We start from the raw sequence: 23,514 nt of genomic DNA, 5'->3' as shown, positions 1-23,514 counted from the left end.
AACAATGAGACTGCATTGATCAACGTTTTGTAGAGTGTAATTAATAAATGGTTGAACATAATTGATAAGCCTATCTGCCTACTTCAGACTGGTTCTGCATGAATAATTATCTAGGTGTAGGTAAGACAGACCACATGTGTAAATCTCAGGGAATGAGAAGTTGCTATGATGGAAGTGTGGACGATTGATTAATCAAAACAGTTTTAAACTTAAAACCAAAACTTTACTGCATAAATACTAACAAAATACATTTCTACTGTTTAGTTATTAATAATTATTAATCAATATTACTCCATATTCAAAGCAGTTAGCCTTAACAGCCATCTTATATTAGTAAATAATATACAGTAGCCCAGAGCCAATGCCAAGGGTTCAGCACCGATGGTTACAGTCCTTGAGAGTCTCAGTCATGGCAGTGCTCAAGTTCAAGAGCTCTTCAACCAAGGACATCAACACTGAAAAGGATGCCTTCCTTCCCCCTCCTCCAAGTCCAAATCCGGTATTTTCACCTTGTATAAAATATTGCAGTCTTTAGAAAGCTCTTAGTCCTTGACCTCTGACTCCTAGGACTTTGAGAGATTTGCAGAGAGTACTTTCCCAGGCTGCAGCAGATGCCTTGTCTTGCCCATCAGTTGTGGTCTTGGCTTTTTTTCTTATCTACTGTTTAATTTCTGTTTCATTTCAAGCAGTTTTTTCCCATCGCTTAAGGCTGCAACTCTTCAATGATCAGTAACTAACCATCAGTGAGGTACTTACAGTTCTGGGACCTTTGTTTTCAGCCTGTGCCCATGTTTTCAAGGCCTTTGCTGACATCCCAGGCTAAAACTCCACATCATAACAAGAGACATCAGGCATCAAGCTTCAGCTGACCTGCAAGTTCTCATAACAATTGGTAACAAGCCTAATAGGCCAGGACTGTCTTATGCAGGCACAGTGAGAGTAAGACTTGAGGTTTCTTTCTGACAAGAGCAGACCTGTTTTTAGTGAGCATGAAAATATTTCCAAGTTGCTTACACCTATCAGTGTGATTTTTGAAAGAGTTCAAAGCAAGCTAATATTAATTTTATTTGGCTTAGCATGCTTCTACTTTCATGAGTGCAATGGGCATCACTTTGGCCACATAGAGAAGAGTCTTGAATAATGAAAACTAGTAATGAGAAACTGATACACATTTACTTAGTATTTTTTGGTTTTGTATAACTTGCGAAAGGAATGAAGAAAACCAAAACTATCAAGACTGACTGTTGATACTGAAATAATTACAATGACAAAAGTAGCCACAGTGACAATTCAGAGATAAGTACTGCCTTTAATTGAAATATTGCATTACCCACTTTGAACATTGACCAGGGAATAGTAGACACCTCTTTCAGCCAGAAGCTGCTGATGGGTGCCCTGCTCTATGATCTTGCCATTCTGGACCACGGCGATCTTGTCAGCATTTTGGATGGTGGAGAGGCGGTGAGCTATGACAATGCATGTACGACCTTCTCGAGCTTTATCCAGCGCTTCCTGGACAATCTGCACAATGAACAAACCAAAAGGTGAGCTATTCTGGCAGCTGCTGTGTGATATCCCTCAACTGCCATCTGTAAACTCTAATATGACAGTGAAGGAAAAGGAATATCTGTTGCTCAAGCTTCTTGATTTAGAATTAGCCTGTGTTGGCAGAGTCCAGACTATTAGAGTGGATAATGGTGTGATAGTTAAGAGAATTAGAAGGAAACAGGCTCATTACTGAGATGCATGGCAGGAAAAAAAGAGAAAATGTCTTAAATTGTAGGAGATGTTCTGACTGGATATAAAAAAAAAGATTCACTGCAAGGATAATTAAGCATTGGTACAGGGACAAAAACATCTCTACTGAATCTTCTTGAGATTTTCAAGTACTCTACCAGACACAGCATAAAGTAATCTAAATTTGAGTTCAGTATTGGCCTTTCTGTGAAGAGGAGGTTTAATTGGGGACCTCCACAGCTTCCTTTAATGACTGATTTATTATATATGGAAGTCAAGTCAATATCCTTGGGACAACTGTTATCATAATAGTTCTCATGACCTCACAGGGAGTCTTATGAATCACATTTTCTTAAAGCTATCACTGGCAGAAAGATATTAAAAACAATCTCTGCTTTGCTGTATTTATTCCTTGTGTTTATTAATGCAGAATAAAGTAAGAGGTTAAATTTCAATACCTAACTGGCATATAATTAAGAAAATAATAAATCATGGGATCATTTAATGGCATTTTCCCCTTAGACCTCATTTTTTCATGCCTACAATTGATCAAAACTTAGTAGAAAATTTCAACTTTTCAGATTATAATCTATGATATAATATTTGCCTCATTAATAGCAAGTATCTTGTAAACTCTCTGTTAATCTTCTACATGTAGATTGCACTTCTGTAGTACCAAGATCACAGCTTTGGGCTTAAAAAAGAAGTAAATGTTTTATCAATTTTCACCTGAAATTTTAATTTTAGCCATGAACATGTAGCAAGAACCAGAGAGCAACGGGAGAAGAAGAAAACTTATGAAAGCCACATTTCACAGGGAAAAAAAACCAAACAACGTTCTCTGGCAGCATCCTCAATCTTTTTGGCTTCCGTAGTTTGTGTGTCCTAATTCAATTTTGACACCAACTTTCTCAGTTGAAACCTGAAGACTTCTAGGCTAAAGAATGCATTTTTCATAACAACTTCAATCTGCCCACTGCCATACAGATGTAAAAAACACTTATTTTTTTTCCCCCAAGGAGGGGTAAGACATTTACGTTTGTCTATTATTTGCCTCATTATATCATTTGCCTAAGACACCATATTTCCAGCTTTTGGCTTTAAACTGTGGGAGTAAACATGGTAATCGTAATACCAAAAAAAATTAGATTCCAGGCTCAGACTTAAGTTACCTTTTCACTTTCTGTGTCTAAGGCAGAAGTAGCTTCATCCAGAAGCAGAATTTGGGGCTTACGTACAAGAGCTCGGGCAATAGCAATACGTTGTTTCTGGCCACCAGAAAGCTGGGTTCCCTTGTCTCCTACACGGGTATTGTATTTCTGGAAAAAATATATTAAGTTCAGCCTGTGAATGAAAATCAGTTTGGATGTATACTGAAGCATTTGAACTTTGACACCAGCCTCCCATAATCTGCATATTCCACACCAGTAGCTTTCTGAAAACAACTGACCAGAATTTCTATCTACCATAGATCTACAGTTCTTTTACTAGTAGACTTCTTTATAACATCGAGTGTTTAATAAATTCAAAGCAACAAGCCACTCTAAGGTTGAAATGGCAATGTTATTCTCAATCAGATGACACAATACCAAAGGTCAGTGAAAGTCTGTGCCAATACTGGGGTTCAAACTCTGAAAAATCACACAAAGTGATATGAGTATTCAGGGAAAATGTGCTCAAATTTTTCCCCTTTCTGAATATTTGTAATTATGTCTTCCTGGTCACTGCATAGGACAAGATTTTGTGCATGGCAGACCTGACCCAAGAAGCTCAGTCTTACGGTATTATGTGTTTGTCTGATACATAAAGGTGAAAAATTTTTTAGTAATTTTCAGACCATAGGAATACTTGAAATTTAAGTTCTGGCTAGGTATAACTGGAAGAAAGTATAAACTCATCAGTCTAGCAGAATATTTTACATATGCTTAAGACAGACAGGAGCTTAAAAAGAAATGCTAAACTTTAAAAACCTCACTCCTTACTACCAGCTCTCAGTTAGTTATAATTGTGTGATTTTTTTCCCTGGGATCTTAAAAGTTCCACTCTCCACCTGACAATGGAATCTCCCAGAGTGAAAATAAGTATGGTAAACACAATTAAGTAAGGAAAATATTTTAAAAAATCTTTCAGATTTATTTTCATCTCAGAGAATTATTGTACCCCAGGTAATGATAAGCAGACACAGTTTTTTCCCTGCCACTTTAGTTCACATCCAGTTCTGAGAAGGAAAGAAAGGGAATAACTTACATCTGGCAGAGAGTCAATGAAGGAATGAATATTGGCTTCTTTTGCTGCTCTAACAATTTCCTCAAAGGACACCTGCCGACTGTTATCTCCATAGGCGATGTTTTCAGCAATAGTGAAGTCAAACAGGATTGGTTCTTGTGAGACAATACCTATCTGAGCTCTCAGCCACTGGATATTCAGTGCCTTTGCATTTTTGCCATCAAAAAGCTGAGAAAGCAAACATTTTAAATTTTAGTCACATGGCTAGATATGAATTTGAGATTTACTGTAAATTCATACACAGAAGTTATGCAATTGCAGCTCTTTCCTCAGCTCCTATCATTTGCAAGCCCACATAATCCCTTCCCATCCTTCCCGTCTATGTTCCAAAATTTTCTAATTCATAGAATTGAATGCTGCCTCAGTTATTTTCTTTGCTTCAGTACTTAATTAGGAATTTGAACACAGTGGAAGATAGGATATGCTGAGGCAATTTCAAAGAACTTTGGGTAAAGTTCCTTCAATTGTTTCTTCAGCAGGAGAATTTTCCTCTCTTTTGCACCTATAAAGAAGAAATTTACTTCTGCATTCCTTAAGATGTCATTTGCAGCTAGTTTTCTTTATTGGCAACTCTCATATTTCTGCTAAATTTTCCTGCTGAATTGCTATTATTTTCTATTAGATAAATGAAACAGATTTTTCAATTTTTTTTTTATGTATCAGCTTCATAATTACACAAGTTGCCTTAACGTGGACAGACATATACCAGGACATTAAAAGGGCTGTTAAATCTCCATTAGAGTGACCCAGTGCAGTGCTCAGGCTCTGTGTTGGGTGACATGATCAACTGGGTAGTTGAAGAATTGCTCCCTTCATCGCATGGCTGTTGGAGAAGATCATTCTACTAACTCCACAGCTGGTGCTAGAACAGCCAATATAGCTTTTTCTTCAAAGGAAAAGGTGTCAGAATGAACCTGATTTAAAATCCAATTAAATAAGGGAACTTTTGTGAACAGCTGTTGTGACAGTTTCTGCTTTAAGCCCTTTCATTCAGTTCACAGTGCAACTCAGCTTGAGAGCTAGTCCAACACTTTTGTGGTTTCTATGGCACAGGTCTGTGTTTCACCGTCAGTAAATGGTTGTTGTCTTCAGTAAGTTGTTGGTTATTTATGGACACAAGGCCAGAAACACTGGTAAGGAAGTTGCACTTCGTTAAACACACTTTTGGGGCGCCTATGCTGCTTGCTTCCTTCTACACATCATTTTGATACACTGAACCTTTCTGGGCACTTTTAACCTCAATAAAAAAATCTTTTTCATTGCACCTAGGATTTATTTAAGTATTGTTTCATGTTTTGTGAATATCTCTGCAGAGACAAGTTCTAAAATTCTTCTTATTTTCACCTCATAAAGGCCAAAATATGTATTCTGTTTAAGACAAAACCTCTGAGCATGTTTTCATCAAAGAACAGCAATTAACAGTACCATTATGTGAAAAAAATTGTAAAGTTACCGAATAAGTAGTATAAGAAACCCTACATATATTTTAAACCAAAATTACTGAAAGTATTTGCAATCTATCACTTGATAAGCAGCATACTTATAAAGATGTTTCTGACAAGTGAAAATTATGAAAAAAATTACTTTTGTCAATGTTGACTTTTTTTTAAAGAACATAGATGACAAATTCTATTACTAAATCATACAGAAGATATATAGATACATATATTTATTAGTTTTTAAGCTCTTCTTATTATAAAAATCTCAGGAAATTTGCCCTGAATTTAAAGCCATCATGAGACTGTGGATCAGGCATATTTTTATAACACAGATATTCATTAATTCATTGTAATGTTGGAAACTGGGACTTAGATGCATCTAATTTAATTAAGGAGTCCAATGAGTCACTGCTGATCTTTACATTAAAAATACTTAAAAAATAAACCCAGAAATATCTATTGTACTTATCACAACACAGAAAACCAATTAAGAACACTCTCACTTAACCTGTTGACATGTTCTTGCAAAAATACTTACCATTTCTCCATCAAGTGGGTCATAAAATCTCTCCAGCAGCTGAACAACCGTGCTCTTTCCACAGCCGCTGCTGCCAACAAGAGCCAGAGTTTGTCCTTTTTCTACTTTTACATTCAAACCTTGGAGGATTTTGACCTCTGGTCGGTTTGGGTAGTTAAATGCCACATCTCTGATTGTTATGTTTCCTTCAAATGTTTCCTATAATTAAAACATTATCACTGTTACATCTTTAAGACAATTTTACAGTTGATTAAAATAGAATTGCAGAAGTATCCCCAACCCTCCCCCTTCCCTGAAATCAATATAGATTTTCAAAACAAATACCCTTTTGGCTCTATGTGTAAAAGCTGGACTCACAATAGAGAACTTGGTCCATGTTGTGTTCAGAGGATGTGTCAAGGATGCATTGTGACAAGGATGTAATCAGAAGGAGAGGAAGAATCAGTTTGAAGAGAGTGAGAAGAGTGCTGTCCATATTACCAATAAATAGTATCACCCATCACACATGGCTTACTTACAGGTTTGTCTCCTTCCTCACTGTAACTGTCTATTGAGGGCACTCTTTCAAATAGCTGAAACAAGTGGGATGCTGATATCTTGGCTTTGGCATAGTCTGGAGCAAAAGAACTGGTTTGTCCTAGTGCCATTGCACCAAATACAACAGCTGAAAACACTCTATAAAAGAAATCAGGAAAAAAATATCAACAGACAATGAAGAAAAGGATAGTGGAAATGTGGCTGCAGTCAGCTTTAACTCAGAGGAAAAAGAGGGCTAAATTTAGAAAGAATAAAGTAGTAATCAACTATTATTGCTTTAATTATTAATTTATCTCCAGAAATTTGTTTTTACCCTCCTTTAATGACACGAGATAAACATGCCTGCATTCCAAATTCAGTGTTTCAATTACTTATTAGCATAATTTCTTTAGTAATTAATTCTGGTTAGTATACTAAGTTTCAGCTGGGACTATGAGGAGAGCAGTGAATGGATGACAACACTGTTACTCTAATGCTGTTCTATCGTCACTGCGGGTTCCTCTCTGCGGTTCAATGACCTTTGGGAGTTAGTGATCACTTTTTAAGGCATCAATGAAAAGAAGAAATCAAGCCTGTAACAAGGTGACGATAAAGATTTAACTTTCTACCACATCTCTGCTGGAAAAAAAAATTGCAGGGTTTTCAATACTGATAAAGGTTGAAAAGTATGCTTTTATTGGTTTTTGATGACTTTTATGTCATTTTATGGAATTTTATGTAATTTATAGGCTACATTAGAATTGTTCAAGAACCTGCTGTGTTCAGATATTACTTACTGCCACAGAAACAAAGCCATCAGCAAGAACAGCTATTTGACATATGATGCCTCTTAGTATATTTTAAGGCCAAGTAAAATAGATTAATTTTAATTTTTTCTTTTTTGTTCAGAGCTACATAAAGTGATCTGTTTTATTCTGCATTTGAACAACCTAGAAGGGCTCATACAATTTTTGCTCAAACCCTCCCTATATATCTAACCAAAAATTCACTCAGCTGGCTAGAGGTGTTCAGCTAGCAGAGGGGTGCAGACACTTTCTAACATCTTCTGTCAGCTCTATTAACTATCTTTAATTAAGTTAGCAACAAAAAATCAGTACAGTTGATGTTCTAGGGTATTTAGGTCACTGATACCCACACTGGTAGGATCTCAGTCTATCATACTTGTTTCCATAGCCCTGAATTGAGTTATTGCTCTTAAATTATAAATCATTTTTCTGGATAGACAGAGAAAGGATTGCAAAGGAAGTACTTACAAAAATACACTTTTATACTCCATGTATCCATTTACCACGAGATAGGCACCAAATCGGAAACAGCCAGCATAGGTAAAGAACATCATTGCTTGTGAGAGGGCAAAACAAAAGCCAAATATATGTGCCTTCTTCACAGAATTTCTGTACAGAAAGAATGTATATTTTCATCAAAGTGTGCAGTCATACTGAAGTCCTAGTATATAAAAATCAATTTACTTCAATTGATACTCTTAGGAATGGAAAGTTTACACACACTGAAACACTAACTAAAAACACATCTCTCTCATAGGCCAGTAAGTTCTTATTCATACTAGAACAACAGAAAGATGAAAGTCTTGGAGCAATCCCATCAATGTCAACCCTGATAATGGTTAGGAACTCTTCTGCAAATTGCAAGATATGAACCCAGTAACACATGAAAAAAGCCAAGTAATATCTTTTATGTCCTGCATTGTGCTCTAACCACTCATTTATTATGGTAGATATGTTAGTGGCATGCCTGCTTCTTTCCCATTATATCTGTATACATATATTTTCATTTCCTTTACTTTTCTCATAGATGTCTGAAAATGAAACATTCCATTCTGGAACAAATAAAACTTTAATTGGTAGAATCTATTTAGTTGTTTACTTTAAGACTTTTAAATTTTCATTTAGTCCAGACAGACTTATATTACTTTATTTGCAGCCCCAAACCAGTAAGTAATGATTCAAGTGTTTTCAATCTTACTAACATTTTTTTTTAAAAATGGCTTGATGTAATATTCAATTTACATAAAAAAAAGTTTTAATAAAATATCAAAAACATATCAGGTGGAAATTTGTATTAGAACACTTCAAAAGCTCACTTTAAACCAGCACTTTTCCAAACCAAGTGACATCATAGTAGAAGATACTGATATTATAACAGAAAATTAATTAATACAAATTTTAAAAAATGTTGACTGGTGATGGTTGCATTTGTCAATAAAAATATATAAAATATTGACATTAATTCTGAGATAATTAAATTCTAGTTTAAATCATATGCACTACAAAAAACAATCTATTTTTGTTGAAGTAAATGTTTGCAATTTACTACAGATATTTTTAGCTTATTTTTATTATACCTGTATGGTACCACCAGATGTTCTCCATACATTGACTCAAATTTTCTTTCTCGGGTCAAGCTAACAACAGTTCTAATATTTTCTATTGCTTCTGTTGCAATCTGCAATAGAAAAATGTTTTAATCAAATGTTAAGGATGTTGCAATTCCTTGTTTTAAATTCATAAAAGATTTTGTTGGAATACAATTTTATATTTTATACTGGTTATTAAAATCATAGACTGTTGATATAAAAATAAGCATTTCATATTTTTCTTTTTAGGACAATGAGATTTTCTTACAATGCTCAGAATTTTCTAATTCTCTCTAATGTTCTGCAAATAAATGGTGAAAAACCATTAGACAGCAATAAAAAATATAGAGAAGATACTCCACATGAAAAATGAGCATTCAACTTCCAGTCTGCTGGGGTTGGGCTATAATCAAACTGTCCAGGTTACTTAGGTGCCTTAGAGCCTGAGACCTTGGCAGTAAATATTTTCTCTGATACCTTCTTTTATCCTGCAGGTTGAGTAATTTGTATACGTAAATGTACCAAGGGAGATTCAGATTAGATACTAATAAAAAAAAATTCACTGTCAGGGTGATGAAATAAATTAAATCAATCAAATTAATCAAATAGATTGCCCAGGGAGCTGGTGGAGTCACTGTCTCTGCAAGTGCTCAAGAGATGGATATGGGAATATGGTTTAGGGGTCATTATGGTGGTGCTGGCTTGATGGCCTTGATGACCTTGAAGGTCTCTTCCAACCTTGATGATTCTGTGAAAAGACTCTCAAGGCTTTAATGCATTTTTCTAAAATATACATTTAATATAATTTTAGTTTAATTAAGATCATAAGGTAAGGCTTTTTAGTAACCTAAGTTCAGCAACTCTTTGCAGAAAGAAAATTTTCCAGGTGGAACACTATTTTTACTGAAAAAAACCCATATTTTTTAAAAAATGAAAACTGAATGTCCAGTGCTTGCTTACGTGGCCTTGAGAAGGAAAACTCACATCATTATGAATAGAATTTTTTTTAAGTTTTGAGTTAAAAATCATAAATATTTGTAACACCTGCACTAATTCTTCACAATATGCTGCATTAAGAAAGTCTTTAGTGTCTATTCCAAGAATTGTAAAATATTTTCTTTCAAATCTTACAACAAAACAATATAAAATAAATTCTCATCCCTCAGAGAGAAGCAGGAGAAATGTACAGTGTTGAAAGGAAAGGAATTGCATGACCTTAGATAAATTATTTTATTTTCAGCAACTTTTAAAAACAGTAGGACATAGAAAGAGATTTTAGAAAAGTTTTACCTTGAAGAAAACAATATCTGGGAAGTGATGAAATACTTGTTCTGTCCCAAAAGGATTTTTGGAATGAATTGACAGTAAATGCCTTCATTTAATTTGTTAAACAAGAGTCTAGCCTTCTTGCTTTTCAGTTCTCATCTTTCTCTTCCACTCAAGAAACAAAGGAATGGCAAACAGAAACCAGTGGATAATACATGTTATCACTGCAAACATTAATAAGACGAAGAAGGGGAGAGAAAAAAAAGAGCAGTGTAATAAACATAAGATAGATGGCATGCCAAAAGGGATGACAGGAAAAAAAAAAAGAGAATGTCAAAATGAGGATGGTTGCACTATAAGGAAAACAAAGATTTCTAGAAAAGGAATAAGAAGAGAGTATGCCTGAATTGTGTTTAGCACATTCTGATATTTAACAACTACAAAAATAATAACTGGTTAATAACATAAGTCTTGAATTGCTGTGAAGAGGGGTGATGCTCTGTAGGTCTGCTAGTGTACCTAGCTGTCTTTGGAACTTAAATATTGTGAAATGTCCTTTATTTAGAAGTTATACATCTATTAACAATGCTTTGGTAAATATGACTGTACACATTACACAAAAATAGATTCATTTCTCTAGACCCACCTTTCCTGCAGCTTCCAGCTCTTTTTTATCTTTCTTAGCATGCCCAGCCAACATCTTCATTTCAATCATTCCTGCCACTGCAATGATGGGCACAACAGCTAAAAGTAACAGGGTCAGCTGCCAGCCATAAATTAATGATATAATAATTCCAGTCCCCAGGTTGGCTATGTTTTGGGCAATTAATGCTAATCTGACACCAGTTGCCTGGAGAAAGAAAAAAAGACATTTCTTACTAACATAACTGCTTTTTAAATAAGGAAAGCATTTTCACCCAGAAAATTCTTGATTCTCAAAACACTGCTTAGAAAGTCTTAACTCAGTTTTGCTATTTTTCAAAATCGGAATTTCTTAAATGCTTTTGTAAAAAATTATCTAGGTCATAATTATTTCTTCTTTCCTCATATTCTGATTACTTAAATATACTCCGCAATTTCTAAATTCTGCTCTTGAAACTGAACAAATGTTACCCTCATCACACACTCACAAAATCTAAACATTAAAATTTGACATTTTTTCTAGATCACAGAGCTAGCTTTACAAGTCATCACACAGAGCCCAATGAAGAAGAAAATTAAATATTTAACTTTTCCCATGGAAATAAAGCCAAAGATACTTCAGAATTCTACAGTTCAGAAGCAGTTCAGTTCAGCATATAGCAGTAAAAATTTATTTAAGCATACTCAAATAATTGCACTCAGTGTACTTTAGCTTGATATTACAGACCCCTGAAAGTAAATAATTTACTTTAAAAGAATCTCCAAGCAGTAACAGAGAAAATTAAGCCAATTGCTCTCAGTGCTTTATTTTTAAAATAAGAAATGTGCACAACCAAAAAAATTGCAGGAGATCATAAACTGAATAATTTTAGTTGCTTCTCTTTAGGTGAACAAGACCTCTTTAAAAATACTTCTTAGGTAAGAAATTCCCAATAAATTTATTTAATCATGAAGCTCACAATACAGCACAATAGTAAACTTTAGAAAATATTTATTTGGAACTCAGTCTATAGACATACATTAGCATAATTTTCATAAAGTGGATTGATGTATTCTCTACCAGCTATTGTTTTATAGTATATTTTAGTTGTCAAAATCAACACTCTTATCCAGCCAGTCCAACCCAAGCTGTAATGTCATTATATGCTAAACCAAATATGAAAACTTCCAACCCAAAATTTTACTTACTCCTTTCACTTGAGAGGCATCATTGGCAAGTCTTGTAGTTAATGCTCCAGTGCTATTTTTAGGATTATCAAACCAGCCCATATCCTATAGTAAGGAAAATTATTTATAAGACCAGTTTTTGGACATTTCAAATAAGCTGCTAAGAAAAGCTGGTATGTGGCAGTGTGTCAGTTTTATGTATTTAAATAAGTTTAATTCTGCCATTGCACATTAAATACATTTAGAAAGAAGTGTAATCTTGTGAATCATTGATGCATTCATTGTCACTGTTGAGAGGTAAGGGGAGAAGCTGGGAGATTTCCAAAAGCAGGATTTACCCTCCCTCACTGCTGCTCCTTGACTGAATCCCCGTGGAAGAGAGGACTCTTCGGTCACACTCCCTCATGGCTGCAAAGCTCTTTGGGGAGGGGTTAAGTGTAAAGCATTTTCAGTTTAAAAATTAAATATCCCTTACTTTGTTTCTTCCCATATTGAAGAGGCTTATTTGGAAGCTATGAGACACCAACAAACCAACAACAACAAAAAAAACCCCCAAACTCAATCAAAAGAGAAACCAAACTAGTCCATCTGATCAAAGTTAATTGTTGGGATCAGGTACACAGTTTATGATTTATTCACCATGTTACCAAATATCTGATTTAAACTGTGATGTGTGATATGCATTGAATGAAGTCCTGGTAATGTATTACAGGCATTTGTGATCTCATGACTCAATTGTAAGATTGCCTTTTCATTAGATTTTTAATATGTCTGATCTATAAATCATAATATTTTAGACTACAACAGTTTTCTGCCACATTGAAAATAGTCACGTTCACATGACTATTGTCACAAATTCTGTGTCTACATATAGCTTTATGTGCAAGACTTAAAACCCTGTAACTATCACATTTTGTATTTTAAAATCTAAAATACTGATCCTGAAATTATGCAAAATTAAGGTAAATTTAAAATTACTTCACAACATTACATTCTATTTATATTTTAACTCTCTGGAAGTGGTTTTACTTTTCAATACACATTTGATATTATTGGATTAACAAACAACAATTATAGATTCAGGGACTTGGACAGACTTTCAATTAATTTAAAAAAAACACGTGTCTGTACATACCACAATTTAAATCAGACATTTGAACTAAGAGTTACAGTGTAAGTTGTGTTGCATTTCTTTAGGGGAGAAAGGGCATAAAGAAAGAAAAGCAGGAAAATGAACAGATAATGGGACACCGCTGGTACAAATCAACTTGTCAGGCCCTTGTAACTTGGCTGTAAAACCAAGTCTTTGCAAGGAGAGCATAAAAAGCTCTTGTATTGATTTAAGACTCTCCTTCTAAGGACACTTGGCATAGCCACATGAAACTAATCAAATTGGTTTCTAGTCTGTTTTAAACAATCTTTTCTGTATGATAGAGTGATGCAGAATACAGTTATTTTATACTAATACCATCAATTATTTTTAACACTGGAAATCAAAATATTTATTATCTTTACCTGTCTAAGCATTGCTTTAAATGCCATGAATCGAAGCCTCATTGTAAGAATTTCTCCAGCTTTGCCAAATGTGAAACCCTGTTTGAGAAAAAGTACAATGCTTAGTATAGTATTACACTGTTTGTATTTATTCAATAAATATTTTATATAAATTGCCTCTACAATGTCAAAGTAAAAAAATATTGCAGTCCTTTTTGCAGCAAGTAAATGTAAAACCAGATTTAATATACACAAATTCTAGTAGGTTCTAGTAGGTTCTATAGGCATTCAAATATTCATTCAAATTCAAATTTCAGATTTCTGAAAAAAATACAGGAGCATAGCAATATTTTGAAGATTTGTTTCACCAGCATGCTTTAAGGAGAAGGTCACTAATCAATCCTTTGACTTCATTTGTCTGAGTCAACCTAAGTCAGATTTAAACAAGTAGCATTTAGGTCATTCGTTTTAGACTAAAGACTTTGTAAGGCAACCTGGGTTCATTGAAGTCAAATGCATCAGTCAAATTTAAAACATTATCTGAACATTTATAAACTGATCAAACCTATCACAGCCCTGAACTACTCAGCCTTCTGTACTCAAGGCCTTTTTTGCTTGTGCAACAAGACAATTCCATAAACAAGCCAAGTTTCTGCAAGAGACTGTTCATGCTGCTGTCCCAAGCATGTTATTATTTCACTCTGTGAGCTCTTTTAACAGGTAAAACTATACCAATATATTCCTAAATTATAAACCGGACTACATATGAAAATATTTATTATGATTACTATTTTTTTTCCTTTTTAAGTGGCACAGTTGTAGCAGGTACAACCTTTAGTATTTCAGCAGGAGAAACTGAATATCAGTGTGATGAATGTTACCTAACAAACTGGGCCTGGGAGACTTTGGGGACTCCCACAGGAGAAATATTAAAATATTATAGAATATTTTATTAATAATATATTACTTGTATATTAATGTTAATATAAAATACTAATATTAATAATATTTATATTAAAATATAATAGAAGAAAAATTGAGAACAAAGGCAGGAGATTATTAGATTTTCAAATACTAACAGATTCAAATAGGAAGGCTTGAGAGGGAGAAGTGGGGTGGTAGAATGTAAGGGCAGGAGAGGTTGCCTGTTACTTGGCAATGGAAAAAGAGTGAGAAGATCCAGAGTTTTGTGCTGAGAAGCAACTGACTGATGAACAAGATGGGAATTTCTGAAGTTAAGAGATCTGAATAGGTTCGAAAGACTCATAAATGCAAACAGCTCTAGGTCAAAAAAGTTTCAGCACGAGACACATCCAGAATCAAAAATACAGATTCTGGTTTGAGTTGGAGATGTATTATGAAGATGAAAATTTTTAGTATATTTCGGTTTCTGATTTTTGGTTTCTAAAACATGCTGAGCAGTTATAATAAGGTTAAAATAATAAAACATACCTGAAAAAAGAAAGTAAAAAAGGAAATGATCCCAAGTACTAAAAACAGCAGTGAATATAAGTTGCTCTGTTTTCTTAAGATGTCCTTGTCAGTCTCTGTAAAAATCTATAAAATAAAATTTGAAACAATTTTTTTTATAAAATTAACTAACAATCTAAAATACTCTCATATTTCTCAGTGACTTTTTTTTGGTAGTCAATTTTATTCATATGAAATTTCACCATATGTTACATAATATTTAATGTATAACAAGCATATTTCAAATTGTAGTAGGACTTTTAGCATCTCGCTACAACCTGAAATACATATGATCATGTCATACAAACTGAAATTGTATGGCATTTACAATTTTGTAAATGTCATAAAATTTTTCAGATATTTGCAAGAATGCTTCATCCACTCTTCAGCTTCACTGTGCAGTGATTGTTTTTAACTTACTTTTCTTAGCAATAAATTTTGTGGGCTTATAGCTTTTTGCTTATTTTACTCCAACTTACCCCTATAATTTCGGAAAATATGACTGCAAATGCAGGTTGTAAAGCTCCATTGATAATTGCACAAAAGATTCCAGCTACAAAGTATGGCCATTCAGTCTTATTCAACTTCATAATTTTCAGAAATGAAGCTGGAGGTAGCTCTTCAGCCTAAAGAACGTGAATTGTGTTAGGACAAACATGAATGTATTTGGAGAAATACAGAAAAAAGGAGAAATTAATAATCAATTTCCTATTTCCAGAATCTATTCAGGGGAAGCAAAAATGTATAGTTTTTAATAAATGAATAAATGATTGTAGTTTTTTTTGGTTGTTCTAACACAAGGAAGGATGATCTGTACACTATAGCTACAGTTCTTGTTCTTTCGTATTAGTTTATCCATACAATATTTGTTGGTGAATATTTTGGTATTGGTCAGTAATGACTGAACTACTCATTCTGGGCATATTTCTGTGTGTAATCCATGGCTTGATTAATTCAAGTAATTGTTCATTAAACAACGTATAACAGCAAGATAATTGCTGTAAATATGAATGCAACAATATTTTGGGGAGGGGTGGCAAGTTTTGTTTTAAGAGTTGTTATTTCGGGCTAAATATTTTGTTTCTCATTCAAAAATGAATGTTTAACCCATATAGGCTATATTTGTAAGGTATATAAATATATGTAAGTACATTTCTTTCAAAGGAAATTTATTTTCAATAATGAACTCATTATCTTTGTTTTATATTTTTAAATTAACCTTTTATTTCTATTATCATTTATGTTAAGACTAAAAAAGCACTTTATGAATATTATCAGTCAAAGGCTATTTAGTATTTAAAAATTCTCATGTCTTCTTCATCCCTGTCAAATGCCTCCTTCTTCTTGTATCTTTTTTCAGCAGGAAAATGAATTTAACAAACTTTGTTTGAAGGAATCAAGCTCACTAACAACTCTGCAAAGATACTTACAGGTGAAGCTTTTTCCTCATCAGGACTATCATTTTGCTCTCCTGGCTTTTTCATGCTTCTCCGAGTTGACTGTCTTCTCAATCCTTTAGTTAAGGATTCTTCAGATTCTGGTTGAGATTCATTGTTTTTGACACTATGTACATTCTCATAGTTTTCTGATGATGGAACTTCAGCTTCTATTGCCTAAAAGTGGGAAGAACCTGATGCTAAGATTTAATATGCATATATTACTTCAAACTTTCAAAATTAAGAGGTAATTAAAATAACTTTGTTTCAGTTGAAAGAGATATGGGGGAAACAACATATAATACCTCAAGGAGATACGAAAATCTGTATAATGTTTATTAGAGCTCTATCTTCAGAGCTTTAGTCATATATGAGTTTTGCATCTCTCATGAAAATTATTAAAGTAAGTGGAGGATAGCGGACTGAGAGTAGCTGCTCTTTTTTTTAATGAATTAAACAAAAAGTTCTAAACTGAGGGTGATCCTTTGCACTCCTCTTGGGATCTGTTAGAATGAGTTATTGGGGGATATAAAGTTTATTTATGAAGTGGTAAAACCTTGAAGTTTTAAGTGATAAACCACCTTTACTGCAGAATACACTTGACAATTCTAGACTTTAAACGGAATAAAGAAGTTCAGCATGAAACAAGTCAAGGAGATTCTGGCTGAAAAATTAGAGCATCCTGGAAAAGAGCATTACCCTTGGTGGTACTTTTGCCATTCTCTTTGAGAGAATAAATAAATTTCTAGCCACCCCAGAGTGATTTGATAGCAACTGGATTCAAAGTTGCCTTCGACTTGTGCTTAGTTTTCTCCAGAATTTTTTTTATTTCTTACTGCTTTTTGTACAACCAATAAAAATATGTCTTTTTACTTGCTTTCAATTTTTTATTTTCTTTTTTTTATTGTTTTAAAATTTTCTTTCCATTTTATATTTCCTCATTTTCCCCATATTCATATTTACCTGGATACAAAGTTACTTTGAATCTAAGGTAACCAAATGCATTCTCCAATGAAGAAATATTTTAATTGGTCTGGTTAACTTCTTCAGTCTAACATACTGAGAAGGCAGTTTCAGTTTCTTCAATGGACATAGTGCTTATGCAGTAAAACAAAGGCTACACTGAAAATCCGCTATAACCTAATGGTTAAATGGGACATTAGGATGTAAGTATCAAATAACCCTGGTCTTCCTTTAATAACTAATACATTTCAGAAGTTTATTATAATTTGCAATCTCTTTTTTTCTGTCTATATAATTTAAGAACATATTTTTGCTCTTGGTATAGCTGAACTATTTTTCTTTTTCTTCTATTCCAACACTTTGTTATTTTTTTTTAGAAAGGAATGAAGGATGAAGGATTATAACTAAACAGCTTAAAATATACATGTTCTACTCCTCCAGTGTCAGCTACTGTATTTTATCAGACTAAGAACAAGCAATGAAATAGTTGTTATCTGTAATACATTAACTGCATAAAAGGAAAACATAAAAGAATCTTTTAAGTTTAAATATCTAGCAGATTAAAAATGTACTATTCTGGGTTTACAGATCTTGCTTACAATCTGGGTTTACAGGTCTTGTACCAAAACTAGTGGTCTCTCTCAAATTATTGCTCTTCTTTCAAAGTACATGAGTTTTTTGCTGTTATCAAAATATGCTGCATATAATAATTTCTTATAATTCTGCTAAAATTAATATGGGTGCGGGAAAAAAAATAAAAGAAAACGAGGCAACAGCTAGAGACAAAAATACCTGCATGTTAACAAGTTTGTGGTAGATTCCCTTTCTCTCAAGCAATTTAGCATGATTCCCTTGCTCTGTGATAACTCCACCTTCGAACACAGCTATCAAATCTGCATTTCGGACTGTTGACAGTCGATGAGCAACCACGACCGTGGTGCGCCCTTCCCTTGCCTGAAAATAGCAAAATTTAGTGTATTTATAAGTAAATGCAAAAACTGTTCATCTTCATAGCAGAGTTGAATAGGACCTAAAAGAAACATTAAAATGGTTCACAGAAAAATATAACTTAAAAAGAAATTAAAAACATATTTCAGTGAGTTCCTTAAAACAGAAATGTAATTTAAAGCTTGAAATTTAATATTAGAGAACATCTTTCACTGTGGCACATAAATACATCAAATTTTGATCAAAAATATCTAAATAAAAATCTCAATATATAAAATTTTAGAATGTTACAAGCCCTAAAATTTTTTAAATTATTTTTAGAGATATTTTTATTAGAGATTTAGAGATTTTTTAGATAGAGGTTTTTAAAATTGAATTTTTTATATTTAACCCATACTTGTCCACTTAAACCTTAAAATCCATGGAGAATTTATACTCAGAAACATTAGAAAATATTTTACACTCACTTTTAAAGATATCAGTGTTTTAAGATCTAAGTCATTGCTAATTCAAGTGACTACAATAAAAACAAAATTCCCTACAATTTCATGTGAATTGTATTCCAACTGAGTACCTTTCTTTGAATATTTATAAGCATAATACACTTAATGTTTCAAACATCACAGCTTGTCATTTTAATTATGAGGCTGTTTTAAAGTGATCAAAGAAATTTTAATTTAAATAATCAAAATAATGATCCCAAGCAGTAGAATTCTGTTGGAACCCAGAAGGGGTTCATCTTCAGTGATGTCCCTCTAGAGGTCCACCCCAGGACCCCTACAATTCAGTACCTTCATCACTGATACTGATAAATGGGATTGAGTGCACACTCAGCAAGTTTGCAGGTGACATCAAGCTGAGCAGTGCAGTTTATTCACTCGAGAGAAGGGATGGCATTCAGAAGGTCTCAGACTGGCCTGAGGAGCAGGCCCAGGAGAACCTCATGAAGCTCAACAAGGACAGGTGACTGACAACAACATGAATGGCACTAAGAGAGATAATGGATGAGGATGGTACTTACAGCTATAAAAAAGTTGGTTTAAGCTTAATAATGCAGAAAATATGATCCATCTTCAAATTTAAAATAAGATATCTCCCTCTAATATGTGCAGGAGCTCAAAAATTCTCTGTACAAAGAATATTTGCCAAATCAAAGTTTATATTTTCTGGTTTTCTGTGTCTCTATTTTCAACAAAAGTCCAGGAAATAAATGAATATTAGGCTCCTGCTTAGAAGCTTCATTTTAAAACACTACTGACCTTGTCCAGTGCTGCCTGCACAACTGATTCACTCTCAGTATCCAAAGCTGATGTTGCCTCATCAAGCAGAAGAATTTTAGGATTGCGAACCAGAGCTCGGGCAATTGCTATTCTTTGCTTCTGGCCTCCACTGAGCTGTGCCCCTCTTTCTCCAACCACAGTTTCAAACTTCTACAAGACAAATACGTGTATTGAAAACACTCAGTGGCACAGTCCTTCCACTAAAGATGTCAATTATGCGAGAAATGCCAATAACGTCTTCTCCTTTCCCTAAAAAAATAGATACCTACTTTGATAAACCTGACATTATCATTTGTGTTCCTGGAATTCTAGTAGTTCTTCAAATGACAGCCAAATCATCACCTGAAGATATAAAATTAACATTATTCTCAAGAGTTATGAGGAAGCTCTGCATAGCTCTTTATATTCACAGGTCCAGGGATAGCTTCCTATCTTAACAAGCACTCCTTTTGAGGAACTATTTAGCACAAGAACGTTTAGAAGAAATTATTTCAGCATGGGAGCTGATCTGCTTACTTTGGGCAGCTTCATGATGAAGTCATAAGCATTTGCCTCCTTGGTGGCTTTTTCAATCTCCTCCATGGTGACATCCTCACGGCCATAACGAATATTTTCTGCAATAGTAGTGGCAAAGAGCACGGGCTCCTGATTCACCACACCAATAACCTCCCGCAGATACCTTACGTTTAAGGTCTTAATATCCTGCCCATCAATGGTAACCTAAACAAAAGGGAGCAGACAAAAGTTGTTTACTACATGTTCTGGTCAAGGAACCTCTCTCTCCATGGCAGCATGTGACATTTTAGGGGAGACTTCACCATGTCATTGGAAAATTGACAAGAGCAGTGAGGCTGGAACTAGGCTTTCAACATGTGTGACATGCAGAGAAGTTACCTCACTTGAGGTGTCTTACCGTGCCTTCCTTGGGATCATAAAATCTCTGGATGAGCTGAACAGTTGTACTTTTCCCACAGCCACTGCCACCAACCAGGGCCACTGTCTGGCCAGAATTAATCTTGAGATTCAAGCCCTTCAGTATCTGTCCACAAGAAGGTTGGAACAGTATTTGGAAATGTCAAGGTAAATTTGAAAGGCTAGAACAAAATAACCTTCATATTTCTAGCAGAATCTGGTAAAAATATATTTTATAAGCATGAGGGTTTAAATTTTGGATAACTGATTACTTCAGCTTAATTTTCCTTATAATTACATCGCAATTGATTCAGTATCAATTTATTGTACAACACACTTCATTATCTGTCTCATGAACCAGTTCATATGAAATAATAATAATAATAATATTACTACTCATAACTAAAGTATAGTATAGAAACAATATGATGCAAAATTTCTGTATTATGTTGCCTTATCTTTTTCTTTAATGCACCATACAGACTACAGGGAAGCTACGGAAAAGTCATGGCTAAAAGCTGAGTTTATTTCCTTTCTGGCTATCAAAAGTAAGAAAAGTCACTTTATCAAGGTCAGTGATTTTCTTCAAGGTAAGGAAGGAAATAGTTACATAGTGCAAAGACACTCTCCATGGAAATATTTTCAGGAATCATTGATATGTCGTCTATCATTACTGCATTAAGATTCTGAATATATGACAGTGCTTTAAAAAGGAAACTTATTTTCTGTCTAGACAAATACATATTCTGACCTCTATTTGATACACAGCAAGTCATTGTTGGACTTGCTTTAATTTTTTTCTGGTTCAGACACAGACATAACAGAGCTGCACTGCAATTATTTTAAAACTTACTATCTCATTATTAATAGTATACACAAACATTTGAGTTAGGATTGTAAATTTAGATTCTGATAGAAATATATATTTATGATTTTTTGCACAGCCACATTAACTAGAGCTTTAGACAAAAATTACTCAGGAAACTTAACATATTTACCTAAGGCGGAAATAAACCTAGCTAAAATCACAGTGATGACAAGGTAGTTTTATATAAATTAGCGAATCAACCTGAAATTGTTAACTTCCAACAAAAGTTAATTTATGTGACATTTTTATTATTTTTTTTTTCAACACATGATCCATATGTTCAATTGTAATACATATATAAAGTTTCAGTTACAGTACCTCAACATCTGGTCTGGATGGATAATTGAAGTAAACATTTTTGAATTCCAAGTTCCCTTTTATGTGGTCTGGTTTGTAACCTGTCTCTGAATAGCTGTCAATTTGAGGTTCCTGTGCAAAATAAAATACAAAACCAAAACCAATGCTTTTTTCATAAGGAAGTCCTTGAGTGCACCATTATTCTGCAGAATTATTAAACGTGTTTTTTAAGTAATTTAGGTGAGATTTCTGAAATATCTAAATTGCACGATGTTTTGCTCCTTCACTGCTACATTGATGATATGCTCATGCAAGAATACTTTTAAAATTTTTCCATTAAGCTTTTGTGTGAATTTAGTTCCTGTCTTTAAAAAGCAGGGTCTCTTATCTTAAAAAGAAGCTTTGAAATGATAATGAGGGCAAAGATACTCACATTGTCTATTATATTAAAGACTGTATAGGCAGCTCCTCTTGCACTAGCAAATGCCTCTATGCTTGGAGCAGTCTGTCCAATACTGAAAGCTCCAATCAATACAGAGAAAAAGACCTGAAAGAAATGTTTACAGAGCCATGTATTCATTCTTATTTAAGCAGAAAATTTTATTTCTTTATTTATTTACATTAGATATTTTTGGGTAAGGAGGTTCCATGTCTGTTAACAGAAGTTTAAGGAATCTAGAATTAAAGTAAAACTGAAAAGTTTTCTCTTAAACAGAGAAAAACATTAAGAAACAGGCTTTTTTACAGTTCAGATGAGAACTGAAGTACTACTGTACAACATTAATTTTGCAAATATATTTAGAAAAAGTGAAAAAAAGACTCAGACCTGTAAAATCTATCACAAAAAATTTAGACTTGAGCTTGATGTCTCAGGATTTATTGAACTAATTTACTCGTTCGCCAAAGACCAGAAAGTGTATTACATATCTTCAATGGAACAACAAGTGATACGCAAAACACTATCATTCTGCTTTCAAAAAGATAGTGAAATAGAGGCATAGAAACCCAAGTTCTTCATCACAAAGTAATAAAGGATCCCCTGCTTCAATAAGAGTGAAGTGCAAGAAAACAAGAAACAGCAGCAGAAGAAAAAATTAATATTTTTTCTCATAATAGCACAGTTTATTGCTTTCAGTTAGTATCAAAACAAAAGCAATTAAAGCACACTGCTCAGAGATCAGAGATAGCAGTCAGAGCAAAGTCAGTCACACCCACCATCTTGAACAGGGGTTATTCACAGATTTTGCACATGATAAATGTGAAAATAATGTTGTAAAAACATCATTTAGTGAGCTACAACACAGACAACTTGCAATAAAAATTGCAAATACTTTGAACTGAATAAATTACACATAAGGTCATGAACTTCACTGAGAAATTCCATATGCCAACCTGTACTAAAGGTTCAAAAGAGTCAAAAACACATATGAGAGACATTTTTCACAAACTGCAGTGATTCATAAATGAAACGGGTAGTTTAAAAAAATATATAAATATATGCATATAGTCACCTGGCCAGGCTTCATCATGGTTAGCAAGTTATTCTTACCCCATACCCTGTTTATTTCATAATCCATACAAAATCAGAATGGTTTCCACATCAAGAGAAGAATTTAAGTTATGACTTAAGTGTTATGGCCTTCAGTTAGATGGTGACATATTTTCTAGTCACAAGTATATTTTTATCCCCCACAATTTCTAAAAATACTGAGAACTGATTCCAAGCTTTCATGATGCAAACACAAGCAATACAGTAAGAAAACTACCTACTTAGACTGCACAACAGCTAAAAACCAGTTATTTGTTTCTTCATCCTGAAAATATATTCAGCCCTTGGAAAGCAAATAGCAACTAGAAAGG

General features: G+C 33.8%; 1 protein-coding gene across 6 annotated transcripts in view; it reads right to left on the bottom strand.

Annotated features, from left to right (window-relative positions):
* Positions 1 to 201: 201 nt before the first annotated feature.
* ABCB1 (ATP binding cassette subfamily B member 1) overlaps positions 202 to 23,514 on the bottom strand; it is a 49,547-nt gene continuing 26,234 nt past the window's right edge. For all 6 annotated transcript variants that reach the window (XM_086858724.1, XM_086858732.1, XM_086858740.1 and 3 more), the window contains 19 exons: positions 22,088 to 22,201; positions 21,676 to 21,786; positions 20,491 to 20,616; positions 20,094 to 20,297; positions 19,557 to 19,727; positions 18,142 to 18,303; positions 16,381 to 16,563; positions 15,430 to 15,576; positions 14,933 to 15,037; positions 13,502 to 13,579; positions 12,008 to 12,091; positions 10,824 to 11,027; positions 8,900 to 9,000; positions 7,791 to 7,931; positions 6,519 to 6,675; positions 6,001 to 6,198; positions 3,985 to 4,191; positions 2,910 to 3,056; positions 202 to 1,521 (listed from right to left, as the gene is read on the bottom strand). In XM_086858724.1, the coding sequence (XP_086714850.1) occupies positions 1,327 to 1,521; positions 2,910 to 3,056; positions 3,985 to 4,191; positions 6,001 to 6,198; positions 6,519 to 6,675; positions 7,791 to 7,931; positions 8,900 to 9,000; positions 10,824 to 11,027; positions 12,008 to 12,091; positions 13,502 to 13,579; positions 14,933 to 15,037; positions 15,430 to 15,576; positions 16,381 to 16,563; positions 18,142 to 18,303; positions 19,557 to 19,727; positions 20,094 to 20,297; positions 20,491 to 20,616; positions 21,676 to 21,786; positions 22,088 to 22,201 (2,835 nt within the window). In that variant the 3' untranslated portion in view covers positions 202 to 1,326. The remainder of the gene's footprint in view (positions 1,522 to 2,909; positions 3,057 to 3,984; positions 4,192 to 6,000; positions 6,199 to 6,518; positions 6,676 to 7,790; positions 7,932 to 8,899; positions 9,001 to 10,823; positions 11,028 to 12,007; positions 12,092 to 13,501; positions 13,580 to 14,932; positions 15,038 to 15,429; positions 15,577 to 16,380; positions 16,564 to 18,141; positions 18,304 to 19,556; positions 19,728 to 20,093; positions 20,298 to 20,490; positions 20,617 to 21,675; positions 21,787 to 22,087; positions 22,202 to 23,514) is intronic.

This window comes from Cyanistes caeruleus, chromosome 1, assembly GCF_971803275.1.
Source record: "Cyanistes caeruleus chromosome 1, bCyaCae1.hap1.1, whole genome shotgun sequence".
Classification (NCBI taxonomy): domain Eukaryota; kingdom Metazoa; phylum Chordata; class Aves; order Passeriformes; family Paridae; genus Cyanistes; species Cyanistes caeruleus.
The sequence above is the reverse complement of the archived record's forward strand: the minus strand, read 5'-3'. Positions and strand labels throughout refer to the sequence as shown.